This window comes from Ixodes scapularis, unplaced genomic scaffold, assembly GCF_016920785.2.
Source record: "Ixodes scapularis isolate PalLabHiFi unplaced genomic scaffold, ASM1692078v2 PGA_scaffold8__174_contigs__length_109621045, whole genome shotgun sequence".
Classification (NCBI taxonomy): domain Eukaryota; kingdom Metazoa; phylum Arthropoda; class Arachnida; order Ixodida; family Ixodidae; genus Ixodes; species Ixodes scapularis.
The window spans coordinates 72,310,887-72,329,976 of NW_024609883.1; the positions used below are offsets into that span (position 1 = coordinate 72,310,887).

The window sequence follows — 19,090 nt, forward strand, 5'->3', positions numbered from 1 at the left end:
GGAGAGCTGAACTGAACTTTGCCCAGGGCACCTGCCTCGGAACAAGAGATTGTCTCGTCGGCAGAACGACTTAATGCACACCACAAAACTGACACAAAAGCCTATTCATGTGATGGAGGTTAATCCAGTTAAATACTTCAAGTTAATCCAGTTAATACTTTGTGCGAAACAGATGCTTTGCTTCACACGAATTTGAGTTCTGCGCACGCACAATGCCCACGCCGGGTGTGGGCAGATGCGGATTTGTTTGCGAGCAGTGTTGGCTTATAAAAAGTGTCCCAGTTCTTTCGTAGCAAATACAAAGGGGGGCACATCCTTCAGGGGCGTGGGCAAGAACAATCCAAAGGAAGTCGTCATCTTTAAATTTCTATGCGGAGTGCAAGTTCGTCTTCTTGCGCAAGGGTTGCAGTAACGTCACAACACCGAGTCCTGATTGGACTTGATTAAAGGATAGCGGGTAGACCTTAATGCATGCTGCATGGAGGTCTAACCACCATCCTTCCACTTGAGCCAGTTGGAGCTCCGTGTTCCAACGTCACCGCAACTTGTGCACAAGAAGCAGACAAACTTACGCTCTGCATAGACAAGAAGTTCAGGCAGAAATAATCTGACAACTGCTTCAAGTAAAAAACACCCATCGACAAAGTTCCAAATGTTTGATCACTGGACAGGAGGGATCAGTGAGAACGAAAGGAAGACCTTTATTATTTCCGAAGTGGCGCACCAAGTCAACTTCACATGGTCAAAAAGAAAAAAAAGCAAATCGTCATATACTCATTTGCAGGTGTAGAGCTTTCCACCATAGACGCTTGCATTCCAAGACAATACACAAAAGGCAGCAGTGGAACTCTTAGTCCTGACTAGACGTAAAAAAACTATGTGTCTCCAATGTATCTTAGCACCATAAAACGAACCAGAAAAATGGGTGCCTGCACATAAAAAGTTCAATTTTTCACTGAATGTGCATTTAGCTAGTGCATTTTACCTGGTGAAATTTCAAGATGTAGCTCCCTTGCTGTGAAAAACGAGTAACAAAACTTGTCAGGGTCAATGGCAGATGCATTGGCGGACCTAGCTAGCCTGTGGTGCCACCTTCGAATAAAAGCAGCGAGCAGATGGAAGAGTGCGGCGTCCGCTCGCTGCACTTATCGAAAGATGGCACCACATTTTGCAGCCATTGGAAACTCAGTCGTCTGCAAAACATGTCTGCCTTTGACCCTGGCAAGTTTGCTGGCCCCATTTTTCACAGGAATGGTGCTATGCCTTACAATCTCACTAGATAAAATGCTCCAGCTAAATGCCCATTCAATGAAAGTTTGGGCTTTCTATGTGAAGGAGCCGATTTTTTCAGCACGTTTTGCGGCGCCAAGATTCATTGTAGTCACTCTACATAAAAGAAGCTGCCCTTTGCTCACGCAACTCGAGTCCCGAGCGATAATAAGTTACGTGCACAGTCCGCATTGTCAGATGTTACAAGAGGTCGTCGACTTCGGCCTCATCGGAAGACGAGAAAACGGTCGTTTCGGGTGTACGCCGCAGCAAAGCTTCGACCCATCATGGTAGGGTCCGAGAATGCCAGCTCGTTCAGTTCGACGAGGCAGCCGTAGGAAAAGTTTGTCCTAGAAGAAATGGGGCAAAAACCAGCAAGGCATAGTAAGACACAGCAATCTTTCAGGAAGGGCGTTCATTCAGAACTTGACAGTAGACAAATTCGCAACTCTGTACTTGTTTTTATATTAAATTAAATTTAAGCTCAAGTACAGGGTGTCTGCCTGGAATAAAATGTAGAGTTTCTTTGCCCAAATAAAAAATATGCATACCAGGTCTCTGCCCAAATGGGGTGCTAGCAGTTCTGACCAGATGCCCAAGTCTCAGACCTGGTCGTTGTCTGCTTCAAACGTTGAAAGGGATTTCCGAAAACATTCAACGAGGAAAGGGCAGCCGACGACGCCCACGAATGTGCGGAGATGAATGATATCGGGTACCAGGAGCGGGCCCCCATTTCGTTACTTCTGAAAATCGCTTATAGCTATTGAACCAGGAATGGCAAGCTCAGAAACTTATCAAGCACTCACTATTAACATTTTCCAAACTTGGGAATTCTGCTAGCTATACGTTAAGTGCCCGATTGGAACAGACAAGCACCCATGTTTAGATTAACCCAATTTTCAGTAAAAGCGGGGTGGGCACTGCTCCCCCAGTATCTTACAATACATTTTTGGGTAGAAACTTGAGCATTATTATTTTTTGCAGTGAAACATTTTTATTCCGGACACCCTGTAAATGCGTGCAACGGTTAGTTGCACCACGAATGAATAAAACCCTACTGAGCACGTGAATAGGATATTTCGCACCTAATATTCATTTTATTGGGACAAAATTTACTTAGAACTTGACGCACGCATCCACTCTGCTGGATTCCAACAGCTTCCGCTGACCCCACCTCGTCAGTGGCGTAGTTAGGAATATTTGGGGGGTGGAGGGGTGTCAAAATGCATGTGTATATTGTAGGGTCGGCTGGATTCCGGAAGGGGTGGGGGCTGAAGCCCCACAAGCCTCTCCCCCCAGCTACGCCACTGGAGCGCTTCTTACATTGGTGAAACCAGATGCAAGAAAGCTAGACCGAAAGAAGTTAGTTTGTTCTTTTGTATATCTTCTCCACTTTGGAGACTTCCCCTAAAATCATTATGTCTAATCACATAATGATAATAAGCTTGTGTTATTTCAGAAACTTTCCGACCCAATATTGCTACACGGCTCCTTTAAAAGCGCCTTCAGTATCCCCTCGCAGCAATGACCATATGGGTACAGACATCAAGCCCCACCATGCGATTGTACATACTTTCTTCTCTCTCTCTCCCCATAAGCCATTCCACTTGAGCGAGAGGAGAAGGGGAAATAAAGCCGCGATGTTCAGGCAGTTCTGGCACCCTGCTTTACCCTGCCGAATCCTTTAAAACGCCCGAATGTACCATCGAGTAAGAATGAAAGGCTATCAGTGGCGCAACTTCAGAAACACTACTGGCGCAGCTTCTAAGCTTGGTTTGTGCTGGGTGAGGTTCAAACACATTGGAGTAGGACGCACACCCTCGCAGTGCCCTACTCTCCACCCGCAGTTTCATCAGTTTCCAGCGCAGTACGCGTCGACGGCCATGTGCTCCAGTGTTCGAATTTCATTCAAACCCTGTACAGTCGAACACCACTTCAACGAATGCCGCTTCAACGAACATTTTTCGGTTCCCCATCAATGGTCCATAGGGGTCAATGCATAAAAATTCTCACTACAGCGTACACAGTTTCTTGTGCCGTCCCGCTTGAACGAAATTTTACAGAGCAATTCGAAGTTCGAAAGATAAATTTTCTGTACGAAAAACAAACCTCCGAGCACTTTGGTGCATTTTGGCACATAAAATATGTGTACTGTACAGTTTAAATTGTGTGTTGAACCACCAGAAACTGCCACTAGTAACTGAAAAACCCCGGAACCCGAGCGCAACGAGTGCAACGTTGACCCGGCGTGCAGGCCGCCATTACTCTATGGCGGCGGCAATGAGGCTGGCATTTCTGGCCTTCCTTTGCTGTTGCACCAATGTTGGTTGCAGCTTAGTTTTTGGCTTGATAATCCTCTGCTGCAGACTATCCAAATTTTTATATTTAGACGATAAAGCTCGCATCCCGGCCAAAGTTGCAATTGGACAGAAGAAAGTTGCCACCGCGAAAAAGTCAGGAATTTCTCCGGGTTGTTTGTCGATGATCCTAAAGTCGAAAGATGCAATCGAAAAGGCTCTTGCATCGGGGACGTCGGCCAAGCTAAAGAAACTGACACACTCAGCGCACAAAGAGCTCGACAAGGCTACGTACACATGGTGTGTACAGATTTTTGTACTTTACCAGTTCAGGTATGACCTTTTTTTGTGAATTTTACAACAAAATTTTTGCCACAACAAATTTTTTTTGTGAATGCACCTTCAATTTCGCTGTAGCGGGGTTCGACTGTAGTATGCAGATGGCGCTACAGTCGAACAAAACGGCACCGCCCGGGAAGCCCTCGGTGCAACAGTCTATTGGGCGTGCGTCGCGCACCGATCGTACATGGGGCGAAAGGGGAGCGGTCACCTGAGGCGGTCCAGGAGGCGCGTGGCGACCCTCTTGCGACGGTAGAAGGGTGCTGTCCAGATCCGGCTGACCCCGCAGGTTGCGGGGACAGGAGTGCTCTCACACAGGTAGTTGTGCGTGATCTCTCGCGACTCGCTGGGGATGACCCTGTAAGCCTGCACACACCGAAAAAAAAGGAGGCAGCAGATGTCAGTGCTCGCGTGTAGACCGCGCAACCGACCATAGCCAACACAGGCTGTGTCTCGAGGCTGGTTCAAACATTTGTGTATGCGTGGGATCAACACCACCAAGGGTCAAGGCGATATCGCTTGGAGGCGTGACGTCACCAACGTCAAGAGGAAGAGGCAATTTTGGAAGTTGGGCTTCTCCACTTCTGAGCTGTTCTTTCATTCTGGACAGCCGCCCATCCAAATGCCGCGGTAGTCATAGTGCCGTATTCAGAATGTTGCTAAATATAATTTTAAGTTTACCCTTTTGCATAAGTTTGTATTTTTATAATAAAAAGCATGCTATATCATTATTTTATTTGAGGTTGGGATTTCGGGTTTGTATATTCTCTACAACGAAAGAAACAAAACTACCGCCCTGACCCAGAGGCCGACAGCTGGTTGCCGCCGCCATTGGGCTTAAAAGGTGAAACTGACTGAAACCACATGGGTGTTTACTCAAGGTATTCAATCTTTCCTTTCTGGGTGCCCTTTCGTGTGTTTGTGAGATTTGAGTGTCTACAAAGAACATCGAGACGCTGCAGAAGAGGAGGATAGCATAAAAGTCACCGGCAAGCTCAAGCATGACAACGACGTCTCCAATTACGTAACGTGCTGCAGGCTTCCAAAAGTGCTTTCCGTTATGCGGCGTTTCTGTGTGCAGGTTTGTCTGTGACCTTTTATGCTATGGCTTTTGCGTTCTGTTTCGACTGTGGCTCCAGACTGCACGAAGTCTCTCTCGAGCGATGTCGAGAGGCATCAATCGGACGTTGTCTAGGGTTGTAGTACCCAAATTTACTTATGGCGGTGACTAGGCTGCGTGGATAACTTTAAAACGTAAGAACTCTTTATGCGTTTTTTTTTTGTCGTATGGGACACTACGCGATAAAATCACGCGTTCGCACTTCTTTCTTTGTGAAGACCTCCGTCTCTCGTCGGAATCGCTATAGCTCAGGAATGCTTGCTGTTCTGCTGATGCATCTGTTTCGGTGCAAGATAGCCATTGGACTAAAAAAATATGGTGTTGGCGATAAGTGATAAAAATAATGAGCGTTCACAAGTACCTGAGTAGTAAAGCCATAAGGAACTGAACTAACTGAATTGACTTGGATTAATTAAAAAATAAATGTGGAAGATTGAGGTAGATATGGAACTCTTTCGAAGATGTTTCCCTACTTTTATTTGCCGTAAACTTTCTTCCCACCAATAAAGTAACTTTTATGCTGTTTCATCTTGAAACAGAATTCAGAATTCCTCAGGAACATATAATTGCTTTAGTAGGCAATACTTTTCGTGAGCATTTGGCTCTGTGTGCATTACATTGCTACTATGAAATGTTTTGCCATGTCGCATAATTCAGTGTCACGCCTATTTATGAAAATTATAGCTCTTCCGCGGCGCCACTACTACTATTATAGCATGTTGAAGGATAAGAAGGTAGGGCGAGAAAAAGGAAAATAGGAGAGGAGGAAGCGGAGTCAACGCTAGCGAGGGGGGCGGATTTCGTCCTCCCCTCGCCAGCGTTGCGTCTATTTCCTCCTCTCCCCTCTTCTTTTCATTCGCCCTTCCTTCTTGAGTTGTCAACGACTACAGAACATTTGTTATTTCTAAACTACATAATTTATAGATTATAAACTATGTTTGTATCAATAAAAACCTGTTTCTATGATAGTATATTCATGCGCGATGCCTTCATATCAGCGCTATCTCAAGGCGCCCGGCTTGATTTGATCGCCTCCTGCGGTGACATCACGGGAGGAGTGCACCGGCCTCGACTCTAGGCGGCGTTTGTGCGATCGGGCGCGTTGCATTTCCTCGCAACCACTTACAACAGGAAAACACTATAGTGTCCCTAGATTTCGGAGCGGTTCCAACTGCTCAATCGGGATCACATGGTTTGTGGGACGTGTTTGTAACACAGTATGCTCGCGATAATTTGAACTCGGATATTTCGCACCTCTGTGCAATTCAAACGAATTTTGAAATTTTGCTGGTCCCATTATGTTTTTAATGTCTTTATAAGCTGCTCAATTCGAACGGCGTTTTCATGTAATTCACTTTTTTTTCTCGTGGCTCCGTTGAGCACGCTTCTTTCCGGGCGCTGCGGAGAAGCAACCCCTGCGAAGCTCACATCCGCGGGTGTTGTTTCTCCGCAGAGCAGCGGTGCTTGTTATGCAGGCTCGACGGAGCTAAAGCGGGAGACACATGGGTAGTAATTGAATTACAGTAATTGAATCACTGTAATTTATCTCCTTTGTTTCGTGATTTCTAATTGTACATAATTACTTTGTGTTAAAGGAATAGTAATTTAATTACTTTGTAGCGTGAGTAATCGCCAAACTTCTGGCACAATTACAATACGCCTCGCAAGTGGGCTGATTTTAGTCTTCTGCGCATGAGAAATGAAGTAGCCGTGACGTCAGAACGCCGAGCCCTGATTGGCTGATCGCGACCCCCTATCTGAGCGTCGTCTGCTCCTTTGCAACGTCGTCTGCTCGCAACGTCGTCTGCGTCTGTCTTACCTTTCCTGCGACTTTCGGAAGTCGAGCGAGCTCGACTTCGCCTTTCAAAGAGGGCAGACGAAATAACTCGAGCGGTACGTTGTTTTCGTCTAACTAGCAGACGCCCATCAAGGAGAGAAATCAAAGGACTCACTGGCGAGGTGTCCCGAGGCGCCGAGGTTTGTTTGCTAAGAACCGAGAGTGAGGGTGGTTAGTGTCCGCAAGTTCCCTCCGAAATACTTTTTCCCTCCTTTCGTGTGCGGCGAGACCCCTCATTCTTTAACGGCGTCGTCGGGTTGGCGCAGTTCACGTCGCCAGCTTTACGTCTGCAAGTCAAAGCGATGGCTGCTTTACCTTTCCTGCGTCTGTCGGAGATTCACCGCTTTTTTACCGGCGAGAGTCACCATTGCCTCGGGAAACAAGGAGATAACAAGAGGAAGAAATTGACCCCTTAATCTAAAATTGAGGTCAGCGATCAAAGTATAATACGTGAAGGGTTCACAAGGGTCGCGCGGCATATTCCATTCAGCACGCCAGCCGGTCGTGGGAAAACGGTCGCCGAGTCGCGGAGTGCCTGCTAGGCCTAACTGCCGTGCTCGCGTTCGGTAGAATCGTGGTCGTCGGAGCTTTTCCCGGGTGCTTGTGGATCCAGCGTTGTTGTTCGTCGTGGTCTGTTTCAAGTCTTTTTACTTTTTTTCTTGCTGCTTGAAGTCGGGACGCGTGTGAAGCGCACATAGAAAAATAAACGTCCGAGGGTCGTCGCGACCGCGACGCTGTCGGCCATGCTGTGATCAGTGCGTAAGACAGCTTCGGAGCTGTCGGAGGATTTCGTCGTAACCTGCGCAAAACTTAAAAAAATTTTGTTTCGTGAATACGAATTTGTTCTGAAGTTTTGTCTTACGCACATTTTTGGCGTAAGATTGTTTCGTGAATCTCGCCTCTGCCCTTCCGGAAGTCGCGGGAAGGGTAAGACAGATGCAGACGACGTTGCAAAGGAGCAGACGACGCTCAATAGGGGGTCGCGATCAGCCAATCAGGGCTCGGCGTTCTGACGTCACCGCTACCCCCTGCGCAAGAAGCAGACGAACTTGCCCTCCGCATTACTTTTGCGAGACTTGGCGGCGCCAACTGAACCTCCCTGAAAGCCTCAGTACTCGCACAAGTGGCCTAGCGCCTGGTGGCACACATAGACATGCACGCACAACAAAAATAGAGCCGTGTTGTTTGTTTTTTTGTTGCTTAAACTGCGGGCTGAGAGACAATCGTCTTTGGAGCCTACCTCAACGGTGCCGCGTAGCACCGTCTGTAGTGCGAGCAGATAACAATAGCGTAAACATGCCAAAATACTGAAAGAAAAATAATTGAGCTGCAGCTTTCAGTTGGGGACTTTAACTGTCTATGAAGCTATTTTTCTTTCTTCTTTTTTGCCAGTTCTTTACGTCCTTCTTCCAGTACTGTCACATATTTGTATTATTTTCAAGTTTATTTTCTTGTTGGTTTTACCTTGGATATTATTTGAATAAGCATTTCGGAGACTGACCTTGCACCTGTGAATATTGCCACCAATAACATGATGTTTGTATGGGAATGAGGTTGTATTAGTGCGTCTGGGTTTTAGTTTTATATTAACAGTAGTAAAATATTCATGTATGACTGACTGTCGCATTTCTATTTGTCTGGCTAACAAAAGTCTGTCAACCCAATTTTTTTCTTTAGCGACTGACGTTTTCCAGCATATGAACTAATTAATTATTATTTATTAAAAATTCAAGAACGTAGTACTTCATTGAATTTAATGAAATTCATAAAAGGAAAGTACAATACATGACATTTATGCAGCGACGATTAAGCCTCCTCAAACATTGGGGCAAGGAATGAACAAATGTGATGCATTTCATACAACTCGTTTAAAGTTATATGGCCGGAGTAGGGTCACTCTCAGAAACAAGTAATTGGAAAGTAAATGCATTACTTTTTAAAAGTAATTTGTAATTTTAATTAATTACTTTTCACATAGTAATAATTGTAGTTAAACTACTTTTGAAATAAAGTATTTGTAATTAAATTACATTTTGGGAGTAATTTACCTATGTACCGTAAAATACCGGGCAAGCACCCACTTAAAATTTTGAGATAATCGCGAAAAAAAGGGGGATGGGCGCTTGACCGGTCATCAATTTTAAATATAAATGTATTATCCGTGTTTTTTCGGATCTTACAAATTTGGCAATGGTTGCGCAGTGTAGAATGGGCGGATGCACGGTATTCTACGGTATGCGTATGGGCGATAAAAACGGGAGTCGCGTGGCTGTTTCTATATATGCCTTGCACGTGACGTCATATGGCGCCGTACCAACCGTCATTGCTCTGTACCATGCATCCTTGCTTGTACATTCTGCAGCATACATTTCATGAACATGATTGTAAACCTGAGACTGGGGCAGAAAGAGAACACAACAGAAGGTAGTAAAAGAGGAGGCAACGTCTCCTCTTTTACTACAGAGACGTTGCCTCCTCTTTTACTACCTTCTGTTGTGTTCTCTTTCTGCCCCAGTCTCAGGTTTACAATCATGTTCAACTTACACCAGCTCGCCTGCACTCTGACTATTTTTTCGTTATACATTTCATACCATCGAATTTGTTCTTCTCGCCAGCCCTTTCCGAAAAGGACAAATTCGATAGCGCCGATGTATACTGCAGAACGTATGAGCACAGGAGCATGGTACGGAACAGTGGCGGTTGATGCGACATCAATGCAAGCTACGTATAACGACCTACACGTGTGACGTGGCGGCACGGCGTAGGTCCACGTCACAGCATCCACGCAAGTTGCTGTGGAAGCTGCTGAGCGGAGCCCGTTTGCATCGCTCATGTGTACCCTGCTTAATAGTCCACCATAGACACCTTTTTTGCGGGATAAACAAACTTAATTTTGTTTTGAGGTGTTACGTTCAGTCTAAATTAGTGATGGGCCGAACCGAAATTGTCTATTTACCGTCATAACTCAGTCTATGGGCTCTAAGCATCCTAAGAAACCTGAAATTACACTCAAGGGCGAACAATTTTTCTACTAAAAATCCAATCAAAGATTGTGCCACGCCCCCCTTACTCTGCCACGGCGCAAAACACCAGGGGGTGCCACCAGACAGGAAGGCAGCAGGGAGGGCACGCGATCGCCAATCACGGGTGACAGCTTCTCCGCGTACTAAATTTTCAAATATGCGCGCCTTCGAAAAATTAGTTTGCCGGGAAGCCGTCATTTGTGACTGGCTGTCGCGTGCCTTCCCCCGGCTGCCTTCCTGTTCGGTGGCGCCCTCTGGTGTTTTGCGCCACAATGCAGAAAGAGGGGCGCGGCACCATCTTTGATTGGACTTTTAATAGGGAAATCAGCCACCCCTTAAATGTGATTTCGGGTTTTTTAGGATGCTTAGAGCCCGTAGCTAGAGCCATGACAATAAATAGAAAATCTCAAAATTCACCTGAGTGCCCCTTTAAAGTTGATATTTAGCTTTTCCTGGCAAAAAAATATTTTTTTTCTTCCTTAACTTAAATGCAATGTGTAATGCATATTGACAGAATTACAACTAAATAGGGTCATATTCTACAAGATCATTGTATTGGTGTCATTTTTGTCTTTACTGGCAATTTTAATAGTGACTTCTTGCAGAAGTGATGCAACAAAACTGGGTAGTAGCGGGCACAGTCGCAATACGCAAGTTTCGGTTTTGAGGCCTCATCAGCACATACCTGCAAGTCCGTGGACATTGTTAAAATAAAGGCAATGCGGAGTGCAAGTTTGTCTGGTTCTTGCATAGGAATTGTGATGATGTCAGAATGCCGAGCTCTTATTGGCTGGTTTAAAAAAATAATGGGTGAATCCCCCTGCATGGCGAAATATCTGTCACCGAAACTTTCGTCCGTAATGCCGGGTGACCATTTGAACGAGATATGGCATCCAGCATTGAGGTCTACCCACTATCCTTCCCATCAAAGCCAATCAGAACTCGGCATCGTTCTGACGTCACCGCAACCCCTCCAAAGAAGCAGACAACTTGCTCTCCGCATAACACTGGGTTTTTACGTTTTCTGCAGGTCACCGTCTTGTACGCGAAAAGGAATGCAACGGTTGCTGATGTTATTATAAATATGCATGTTTTTTTTTTTAATTTGAGTCACTTGATGCCAGCTTTGTTTGAAACTGTACGTCCATTGTTAACTTTTAAAATGCCAGTCTCTAATGTTAGGAGACACACAAATGTTTAGGAAGATGGTAAGAGTTAGGAATTTCGGATGTACAACGTCGAGCATGATAGTTCTGCTCAGTTTTATGCAGATAAATGAAAGCCGCAAAATAACGCTAATTAAAAAGCAATGTTATTTTGTTTTGGTACGAACTACTTCTGAGCCAAAAAAGAGAATTGTTTTAACTGCAAAGAGTGCTTTGAGTACCTGTCAGTCAACCTTGTAATTACCTTGTTGCATCACTGTAAAGGCCAAACGAAAATCATGTTAACCAGAATGTACCGCACCATTTGTCACTTGTGCAGTGCTGCGCCAATTCCTGGCCAATTTTCTGTTCTTGAGGCAGAAAAAAAGAAAGAGAACCACACTCTCAAAGGCTCACAAATGCACAGTTACTGTGTCGCTTGCTCCGCACCTCACCCTAACCGCTGGTAGCACTACACTGTTTCATGGGAACCGTATGACTGCACGGGCGTTTATTTGCAATCGATGGCCCTGTCGCGTTCTTGAGCATGCGCATATATTTGCCGAATTTTTAACAAATCTTCGCCAAATCTGACATTCGGCAGATTTGGTCCATCACTAGTCTAAACCACTTACAATAAACAACACTTCATGAGGGATGAATAAACTTATGTTATACATTCCACCAATGTTTCATGTGAGACACACGTGCTCATGATTAGAAGGCCTGGCTGCGTAGAGAGAATCATCAAACGTCTGCTCTGTATGTGTAGCCGTCCATACAGCTTACCATAATTTTATCTTGCATCATATTTAGGTAGATGAATTTTTGACAATTCAAACTTTCGATAATTAAAACGAAATTTGCGGCTTTCTGGAGTTTAAATTAATGACAGTGTGCTGAGAGGAGGAGCTGCAAGCACCGATGGCCTGCAAGCGTCTCCGACCTCTGCTCAGCCGCTCCACCCGCCCTTCTCCTCTCCATGCGGCTGCTCATGCACACACACTTGCGACCAATTCGTGCATGGGGTGTCTACCATTAAACTGTAAAAGCTCTGCACAGTTTGAGTTGCTCCTAAACACACACAGTTTGAGCTGCACAGTAAAATTGCTCCTCTCCTAAATCTAAGTTCTCTCGAGAAACAGAGAGCATACCGGCACCGCTTTCGGGTAATCCTGGGAGTCCTCCCGTGCGTGCAGAAGTAGACTGAAGGTTTTGCAGTAATCGTAAGATCCAAGCTGTGCACTATTTATGATGAATAGTCGATTACAACATAATCAGAATTACTTTGAGCCTGCCAGCAAGAGTTACGCATAAAAATATATACGCAGGTCACGGGCGTTCCAGGGTTGCCCGACAGACGGCATTAGCTTGCCAGTCTCTTGTCGAAAGCGGTTAGAAAGAAATGCAAATGATTGCACTCGATAACACTCGAACGGAAACGTGTGAACCGGCCTTTGCCACGCAAAGCAACGACCCCCAGTAAATCTTTCGCTAAATTGCTTGAACACCGGGGAGAACGCTGGGAATGTAGGTACATGCTCACCTTATATAAGTATAAAAAACTCAAAGTAAATAATCTAAAGAAGGCACTGACAAACATGCACGCAAAGCACCATTTGTCGTGGGGTTTTTACTTTTAGTAGTTACCGCCGCAGACGTGAATACACTCGCAACATGCTTTTTCGGAGTTTGGGTAATTTAGAGCAAAATATATTCTCCCCCATTAAAAGAAAAACATGCAGTGGAAGCTCTTCATGTAAAACAGTGAGGAACCAAAAAAAAAAGGGGGATCCACATGGCAGAAATTTAAGTAATACTCTGAGGGTCACATAAAGAGTATTTGCTGCATTTGCGCTTTTAAAGACATAGGTTTCCGAGACTGCCCGAGCAAGTGCCCGTGAAACAGGTTTGTGCAAGGGCTTTCTAGTTATCATAGGTGAAGGGCCGTCCCCAACAATGCAGCGCAAGGACATGTCCTATAGATAGCTTCTACGTGGCATCCTCGCACCACGTAGAAGCTACGCACCTGGCATCCGCGCAACTGTTTTTGCCGAGAAAAGCGAAGCTGCTCGCTCAACGTGAGCGCTGCAGCAGACGCAAACTCGGTAGGAGCGTACGAATTCGGGAGGAGGATTACTACAATGGCAGCTAAAGTGAGGGCAATGCAAGCCATGTATTGTTGCAAAGAGTGTCTTAGCTGCACCAAGCAGGCATCAAGAAACTCAACTCCTCTTTTTGTAGCATCGAAGTTGGTGCAGCTCTCAGCACAAGGCTGCCACAGGGTGCAGCAGACGTTTCTGTGGTGCATTATGTAATTTGCAGTAAATTACCAACAAAGTGCACATGCAAAGGTCAAACAAAATTACAACAAAAAAAAGGGGGAGGTTGGACACTTGTTCGGAGGTTCAAGAGCAGAAAAACATGTGGCGGGGTGGGCCCTCGTTTGAACCGACAGAACGGAGTAGTTCGGCAGTCTGGCGAAAGCTCTAAATTTTTAAGCGGCCGCGATGCTCCTGTCAAGCCTGCTTTACACCGGAGTCCTTGTATCAAGCTCCAACGCTTTGCACCAATGCATGCGCATAAAGCTTGACCGTTCTGCACAGGCTTCTCGAAGAAGCAGCCGACGCAGAAGAACACATCAATCGGCTCGGTGTGTTCAGCGTTTTCCAAGATGAGCGCTTGATATGTCCGTCTGTCACCTAAACTTTGAATATTTTAAGAGAAGGGGGTGAGCGCTTACTGCGACATGCTCGGTACTTTACGGCAGGCACAATTCACGTCTCCAGAAATGAGGCTGGGTCGAAATTGCATCGTATTGCCAAGGCGAGGCCGTTTCGTTCCGTGTGCCGAAAAGGCCGGGTTGAACTCACCTCCTTAATCTGCTGAGCAACCAGGAATCCCAGAACCTTCTTGTCGTTGGACACAAACACGAAGTACATCCGCGGCGGACGAATCCCGTCGACGGCTTCCAGGATGCCGAGGTTCCTGCGCCGACATAAACGATGTGAGGGGCAATACAGTCGTAACTGTTCACAACGAACATGCCTGCCTCGAAGAAATATGCCATTCCCAGCGGCGACGAAAAACAGAATGACGGTCCAACATTCAACCTTTGCAAATGTGAACCGTGGCCAGGTCGGTTAGCATCGTCGGCTTCACGCCGGTTGCGACATGTGACGTGCAGGCAAATCTCTGCCTCCCGCATGCACTAGTTGCTTTCCGGTGGCTGTGGCTGTGCGTGCCCCCAAGCGTCATCCAAGATAGAAAGCTCACCCTGGAGGCAGAGCCTCTACTACAGATTTTATGCAGCCAAGGACCCTAAATCAAATTACCGCAATCCTCAGAGCTTGGGGAACACACCCAGGAATACAGTACTTTGTCTCAAAAAGGCAGACGAGACGACGAAGACACATCAGACAGCGATGATGGGCGAAATGTGAGTGGTCCCTAAGGTCTTGCCTGCACTTTAAAGAAAGGTATGCGAGCTATCTTTCATGCAGAACTCTAGATAGCCAATCGCGGCAAACAATATCAGGGTCCAAGCGACTGACAAAGCTCAAAACACAATTACATAGATAAAAAAAAAGTGACACGTGCAGAGGCAACAAGCATGACGTTTCAATTGCTGCTCTTTCACACCTACGTCATCTTTCTCAGATCCAATTATATTTCGAGTTTCGTCATTTGTCGGGATCCTGTTGTTTTTCGCCGCGATTATCCGTCTCTATGTTTTGCACAGTGCAACGTGGACCGTACGACAAAAGGGCAGAACTGAAAACGGACGACTCGCCTGTCCACCATCTGGCCGATCTCCTCCATCTTCTTCAGCATAAACTTGGGGTCCGAGAAGGAGACCATGATGATCTTGCCGTCGTAGTAGATGCCCACCTCACGCTGCTTCTTCCATCCCTGGCAAAGATGACAGAGCGTCGACCGTAACCCTTCGACTCTAGTCGCCAACAGGAAGAGAACGGCGAGGAGGAGCTCCAGTTGTTCCGCCTCCGGCGCAAGCGTCCTACCTCCGATGACGCTTCGACGACTCGTCCACCTCGGGCGCGTGTGCACAGCCAAGGCACAATGCGAGGCATGGAGCACGCGCCGGAGGCCAAGCATTCGAAAGACACACTCTGCCGTTCTCATTCGGTCGCCGACTATAGTGCAACTCCCATCCGACATCTACTGGACGGATCCTAACGGCTGCACCCTTTGTGTTGGGTGGTAGCTTGCGCCACCTAGCCCAGTAATAATAAACTTGCAAAATGTCCCCACTCCCGAAGCCACGGTGTCCGGAACACGTCTTCGACTGCTGTGTGTAGCGTCCTGTATGGCTATGCAACCAAAGGGGGCACAAAGCGGAAACAAATTACGTCGTGCTGCTGGCAGTCGGTTGTAGGATTTCAGAGGACAAAAAAGAGAAGGGTGAATGTAAGTGTCGTCGTTATACCAACGTCTCGACTCCTGGCTGCCAAAGCTAAACCTTCCATGGTTTGCCAGGCTGCAGAGTGACCTACGGCAGAGCAGTCGCCCGGCACATTTACCTTCGCTGCTCTGCAACCACCGGGACCATGTTGGGCAAGCGTGATAGCATCAGATTGAAATTGAGGGGACACTAATGAGGACACAACATACACAACAGTTGGAGATGCTTTGCAAGTACCATACCTAAACCCAGAAGCCTCAGAACTGCAGCCGACATTTCGCGCAGAAAAAACTGGTCTTTTTAAATTAAACATTAGCCGGCATTTTGGGGTTTCTGAGTTCTACCCAATGCATACCCATGCGAGAAATGCCTAATTTTTAAATCCCAGTGCTTGCATCTGAGACCTTGAGAATACTGCGCAGAACTCTAGGGGTGAGGCATAGCGTGGGCTAATGCTGGCAACCCCAGAGGTGGAGCGCAATTTCACTTAAAGTTACGTAGCTTCTCAGATGCATTACACGATAGTGTTTTTGAAGCCAGAGCCACTGTTATACAATTCTTGAGCATAGTTGGGCCACTTCTATGCAACTCTTGAGGACATAGGTGGGCCAATGTTATTCAACTCTTGGGTACAGATTCAGCCAATGTTATGAGATTGCTGGTTTACCCAGATTGAGCAAATGTTATGCAACTTTTGAGATGTACAAACAGATTGGTCACTCTTATGCAACTGCTGAGACATATAACATATTTGCTCGAGCAATAGCCGCACTTCTTTTAAACAAGGCCTGTGCGTCTACTTTCTCGAAGAGCACGGGATAGTGGATCACCGCGATCAGCAGAAAAAAGGCAGTGATATACGGGACAAAGGTAACATCTTTGCCATTTTTTTATTTTTATGCAGAACGTGATGATTGGCTGTATCTGTACTCTACAGGAAAGTAGATGCAAAAGTCCTGTTCATAAAAAGTGTGGCTACTACTTGAGCAATTATGGTGGCCTGTGTCAATGTCCTGCCACTCCCGTGACAGCTAGCCTAAAATAATGTTAAGCAACCCTGATGCAGAGGTGGGCATAGCTGACCCACTTTCATGCAACTCTTCAGAAGCATGTCCCAAGCCAATGCCAAGCTACTCTTGAGGCAAATAGCTTGAGCAATGTTCTTAAGATATGCAGCCCAAGCCAAAGTTATGCAACCTCTGAGATAAAAGACAACTTGAGCCAGTGTTAGGCACATCTTGAGATAGAGCATAGCCACAGTCAATGTTCTGCAACCCTCAGGTAAAGCAACCCTACACCCATGCTATGCAACTCGCAAGCAAGAGATGGACCAGTGTAATGCAACTTACAGGAAACTTGAGAACACCCATGAAACCCTGGTGGAACCTGGAATGAAGTTTCTCGTCCTCCATCTCTCCCGCACTGTACACCATACCGCACGTGCTGCAGGCAATCGGCCCGAAGTGCTTCTGCCCAGCATCAATGATGAGCTGCGACGGATCTGAGGTATTGACCAGAAACTTCTTCTGGAAGGCGATGGGCGAAGCCTTGATTCTAGATCTGGTTCCCATCCGGCTCTGAGCATGAACCGGCGTGGAGAAGACAGGGTAGAGAGGCAATCCTCCAGAATTCCTGTTGTCACTGAACATCGCCATCAGAGGGTTCCTGGTCCCTGCTGCCTGCTTAGAAGGTGTCAGGTTTACTTCAGGCAGTGGAAGAATGTCTTCGAAGGGTGTCTCTTCTTGGCAGCACTGCCCTTTCAGGTTTTCCACTTCTCCGTGTGGGCCGTTGATGCTAGCTCGAGAAACGGCCACTTGACTTGTGTCATCTGCTCCGCAGGCCGATTTCTGGTTCTCCTTTTCAGCCGAGATGAATATGAGTGCTTTGGAGCACGATGGCTTGTCGTCAGAGACTGTGGTCACCTTGAAGGAGGAACAGCCAACCTTGTCATCCGCTTCAGTCTGGCTGTAGTTTGCACTAGTCCGGCCACCACGGCTATCTTTGATTTGGCTGCTGCCTGCTTTCCGCTCACTCGCTGCTTTGAGTATGCTGTCTGCTTTCCGCTCACTGACAGATTTGAGTACACTGTCTGCTCTAAGCTTGCTGTCTTTAAGCTTACTCTCTTCTCCGAGCTTGGCATCTTTCTTGAGCATGGTATCTTCTTTGTCCTTGTAATCTTCTCCGAGTTTGCCATCTTTCTTGAGCATACTGTCCTCTTTGACCTTGCAATATTCTGGGAGCTTGCCATCTTCTCCGAGCTTGCCGTCTCCTTTCGCCTTGCACTTCTCTTTGAGCTTGACATCTGCTTCAGGCTCATAGACAGATATGAGACCATTGTCTGCTACGACATCATCTGGTTTTTGATCATCTGCCGTCTCAAGTCTACCACCTGGTTCAAGCTGGGGAGTCACAATTCTAGATTTTCCCAGGGAAGGTGATGACTCATCCTCAAGGCACTCCGGTACACTGGCAGCGTCGGGAGTCTTCCGCTCAGGTACAGTAGCGCTGGGGACCAGGTCGGGCGGCTTTCTGTTGACCGCATTTTCGGGTTTCTGGTCCTGCTGATGATGCTTGAATGGCACGGTCATGACTACGGGCTTCTTAGCGCCCACGTCCATGCCACCGGCCGACTTGGTCGCAGCGAACGCCCGCTTAAACTTGAGGTCGAATTTCCCGTTCCAAGAAACCGCCGTAGCGCTCGCACCCCGATTCGGAACCCGCAGGCCTGACGAGAAAAACTTGCGCACCGGCTTCGACGGCAACTTGTCGTCGTCGCCGGCGACGACGTTGGAAGCGGTGCTCGAGTGACTTTCGGACAGAGGAACGATCACTGAGCTGGGGCGCGCTCTGGACGCCAGGGTTTGCTTTTTATTGATCTTAGTTGCCGAGGGCCGTTTCTTCGACTTCGTCGCCGCAGCCTTGACCTCGTTGCGCGTCGGCGGTGACTTTCGCGAGCGAAGCTTGGCCAGCTTGACCTTCTTGGCGGGCGATTCGACCCGATCGGTGGCGGCAGGCAGTTCGTTTTCGAGGGCGCGGAGCCGCTTTCGCTCGAGCGGCGTCAAGTACGTGGTTTTAGAGGAATAAAACGAGTTGCACTGGTGCGTCGAGGCTCGCTTCGGGTCTTGCGCCATCCCGACAGCCGGCGAGGGCATCGGAGAATCTGCGTTTTGGGGAAGCGAAGTCACTTCTTCCATGAGTCAGTGCTGAGGGGTGAGTGCCACGACAATCTGTCCCGGGTGGGAGCGCGTGCGAGCAAATAAGAACGCCGTAGCGAGGCCGCGAGGCGGTTTGCTGGTGGAGCAATAGCTTACCTTCTTGTCGTTGGGCTTCGCGATCGGAGGTTGCAAAAATGGACGTCACGGGGACGATCGGTAGTGAAAACGGAAAAGCTCCGTGTACGTCGAAAATGACATGTAACCGAAAAAAAATTCAGCCATTGGTTTTTCGCGCCTTTGCAAAAAATAGCCACCGTTTAACATGGTTGCTCGACTGGCTTGACGATGGGATGGGGATGGTGTAAAGTTGCCACATATAAGTTACCACCTGTATACTTATGTGACTAATTTAGCTTTTCTTTAGTGGCATCTTATTTGTGAAACGTGATTGTTTTGCTCTTTAGGTAGTATTATATAAGTTT

General features: G+C 47.0%; 1 protein-coding gene across 2 annotated transcripts; it reads right to left on the reverse strand.

The window, feature by feature from the left end:
- Positions 1 to 681: 681 nt before the first annotated feature.
- On the reverse strand, positions 682 to 18,937 carry LOC8039219 (N-acetyltransferase ESCO2). 2 transcript variants are annotated; one of them, XM_040220616.3, is made up of 6 exons: positions 18,765 to 18,937; positions 16,803 to 18,613; positions 14,824 to 14,942; positions 13,904 to 14,018; positions 4,117 to 4,271; positions 682 to 1,619 (listed from the first exon to the last, which is right to left on the reverse strand). In XM_040220616.3, exons 2-6 carry the CDS (start codon positions 18,603 to 18,605, stop codon positions 1,496 to 1,498), a joined length of 2,316 nt encoding a protein of 771 aa, XP_040076550.1. In that variant the 5' UTR covers positions 18,606 to 18,613; positions 18,765 to 18,937; the 3' UTR covers positions 682 to 1,495. The 2 variants fall into 2 exon arrangements, with proteins under 2 accessions (XP_040076550.1, XP_040076549.1); XM_040220615.3 differs by having other exon boundaries at positions 16,803 to 18,937.
- Positions 18,938 to 19,090: the final 153 nt, after the last annotated feature.

Bases quoted from the DNA above. Each gene is read 5' to 3' on its own strand.
- LOC8039219 (XM_040220615.3), bottom strand. From the start codon at position 18,647: ATGGAAGAAGTGACTTCGCTTCCCCAAAACGCAGATTCTCCGATGCCC. The intron at 14,943-16,802 runs GTAAGTTGCATT...CATCTTTGCCAG, and splicing joins TGGGTGTTCTCAAGTTTCCT to GGATGGAAGAAGCAGCGTGA. The intron at 14,019-14,823 runs GCGAGTCGTCCG...ATGTCGGCGCAG, and splicing joins ATCGGCCAGATGGTGGACAG to GAACCTCGGCATCCTGGAAG.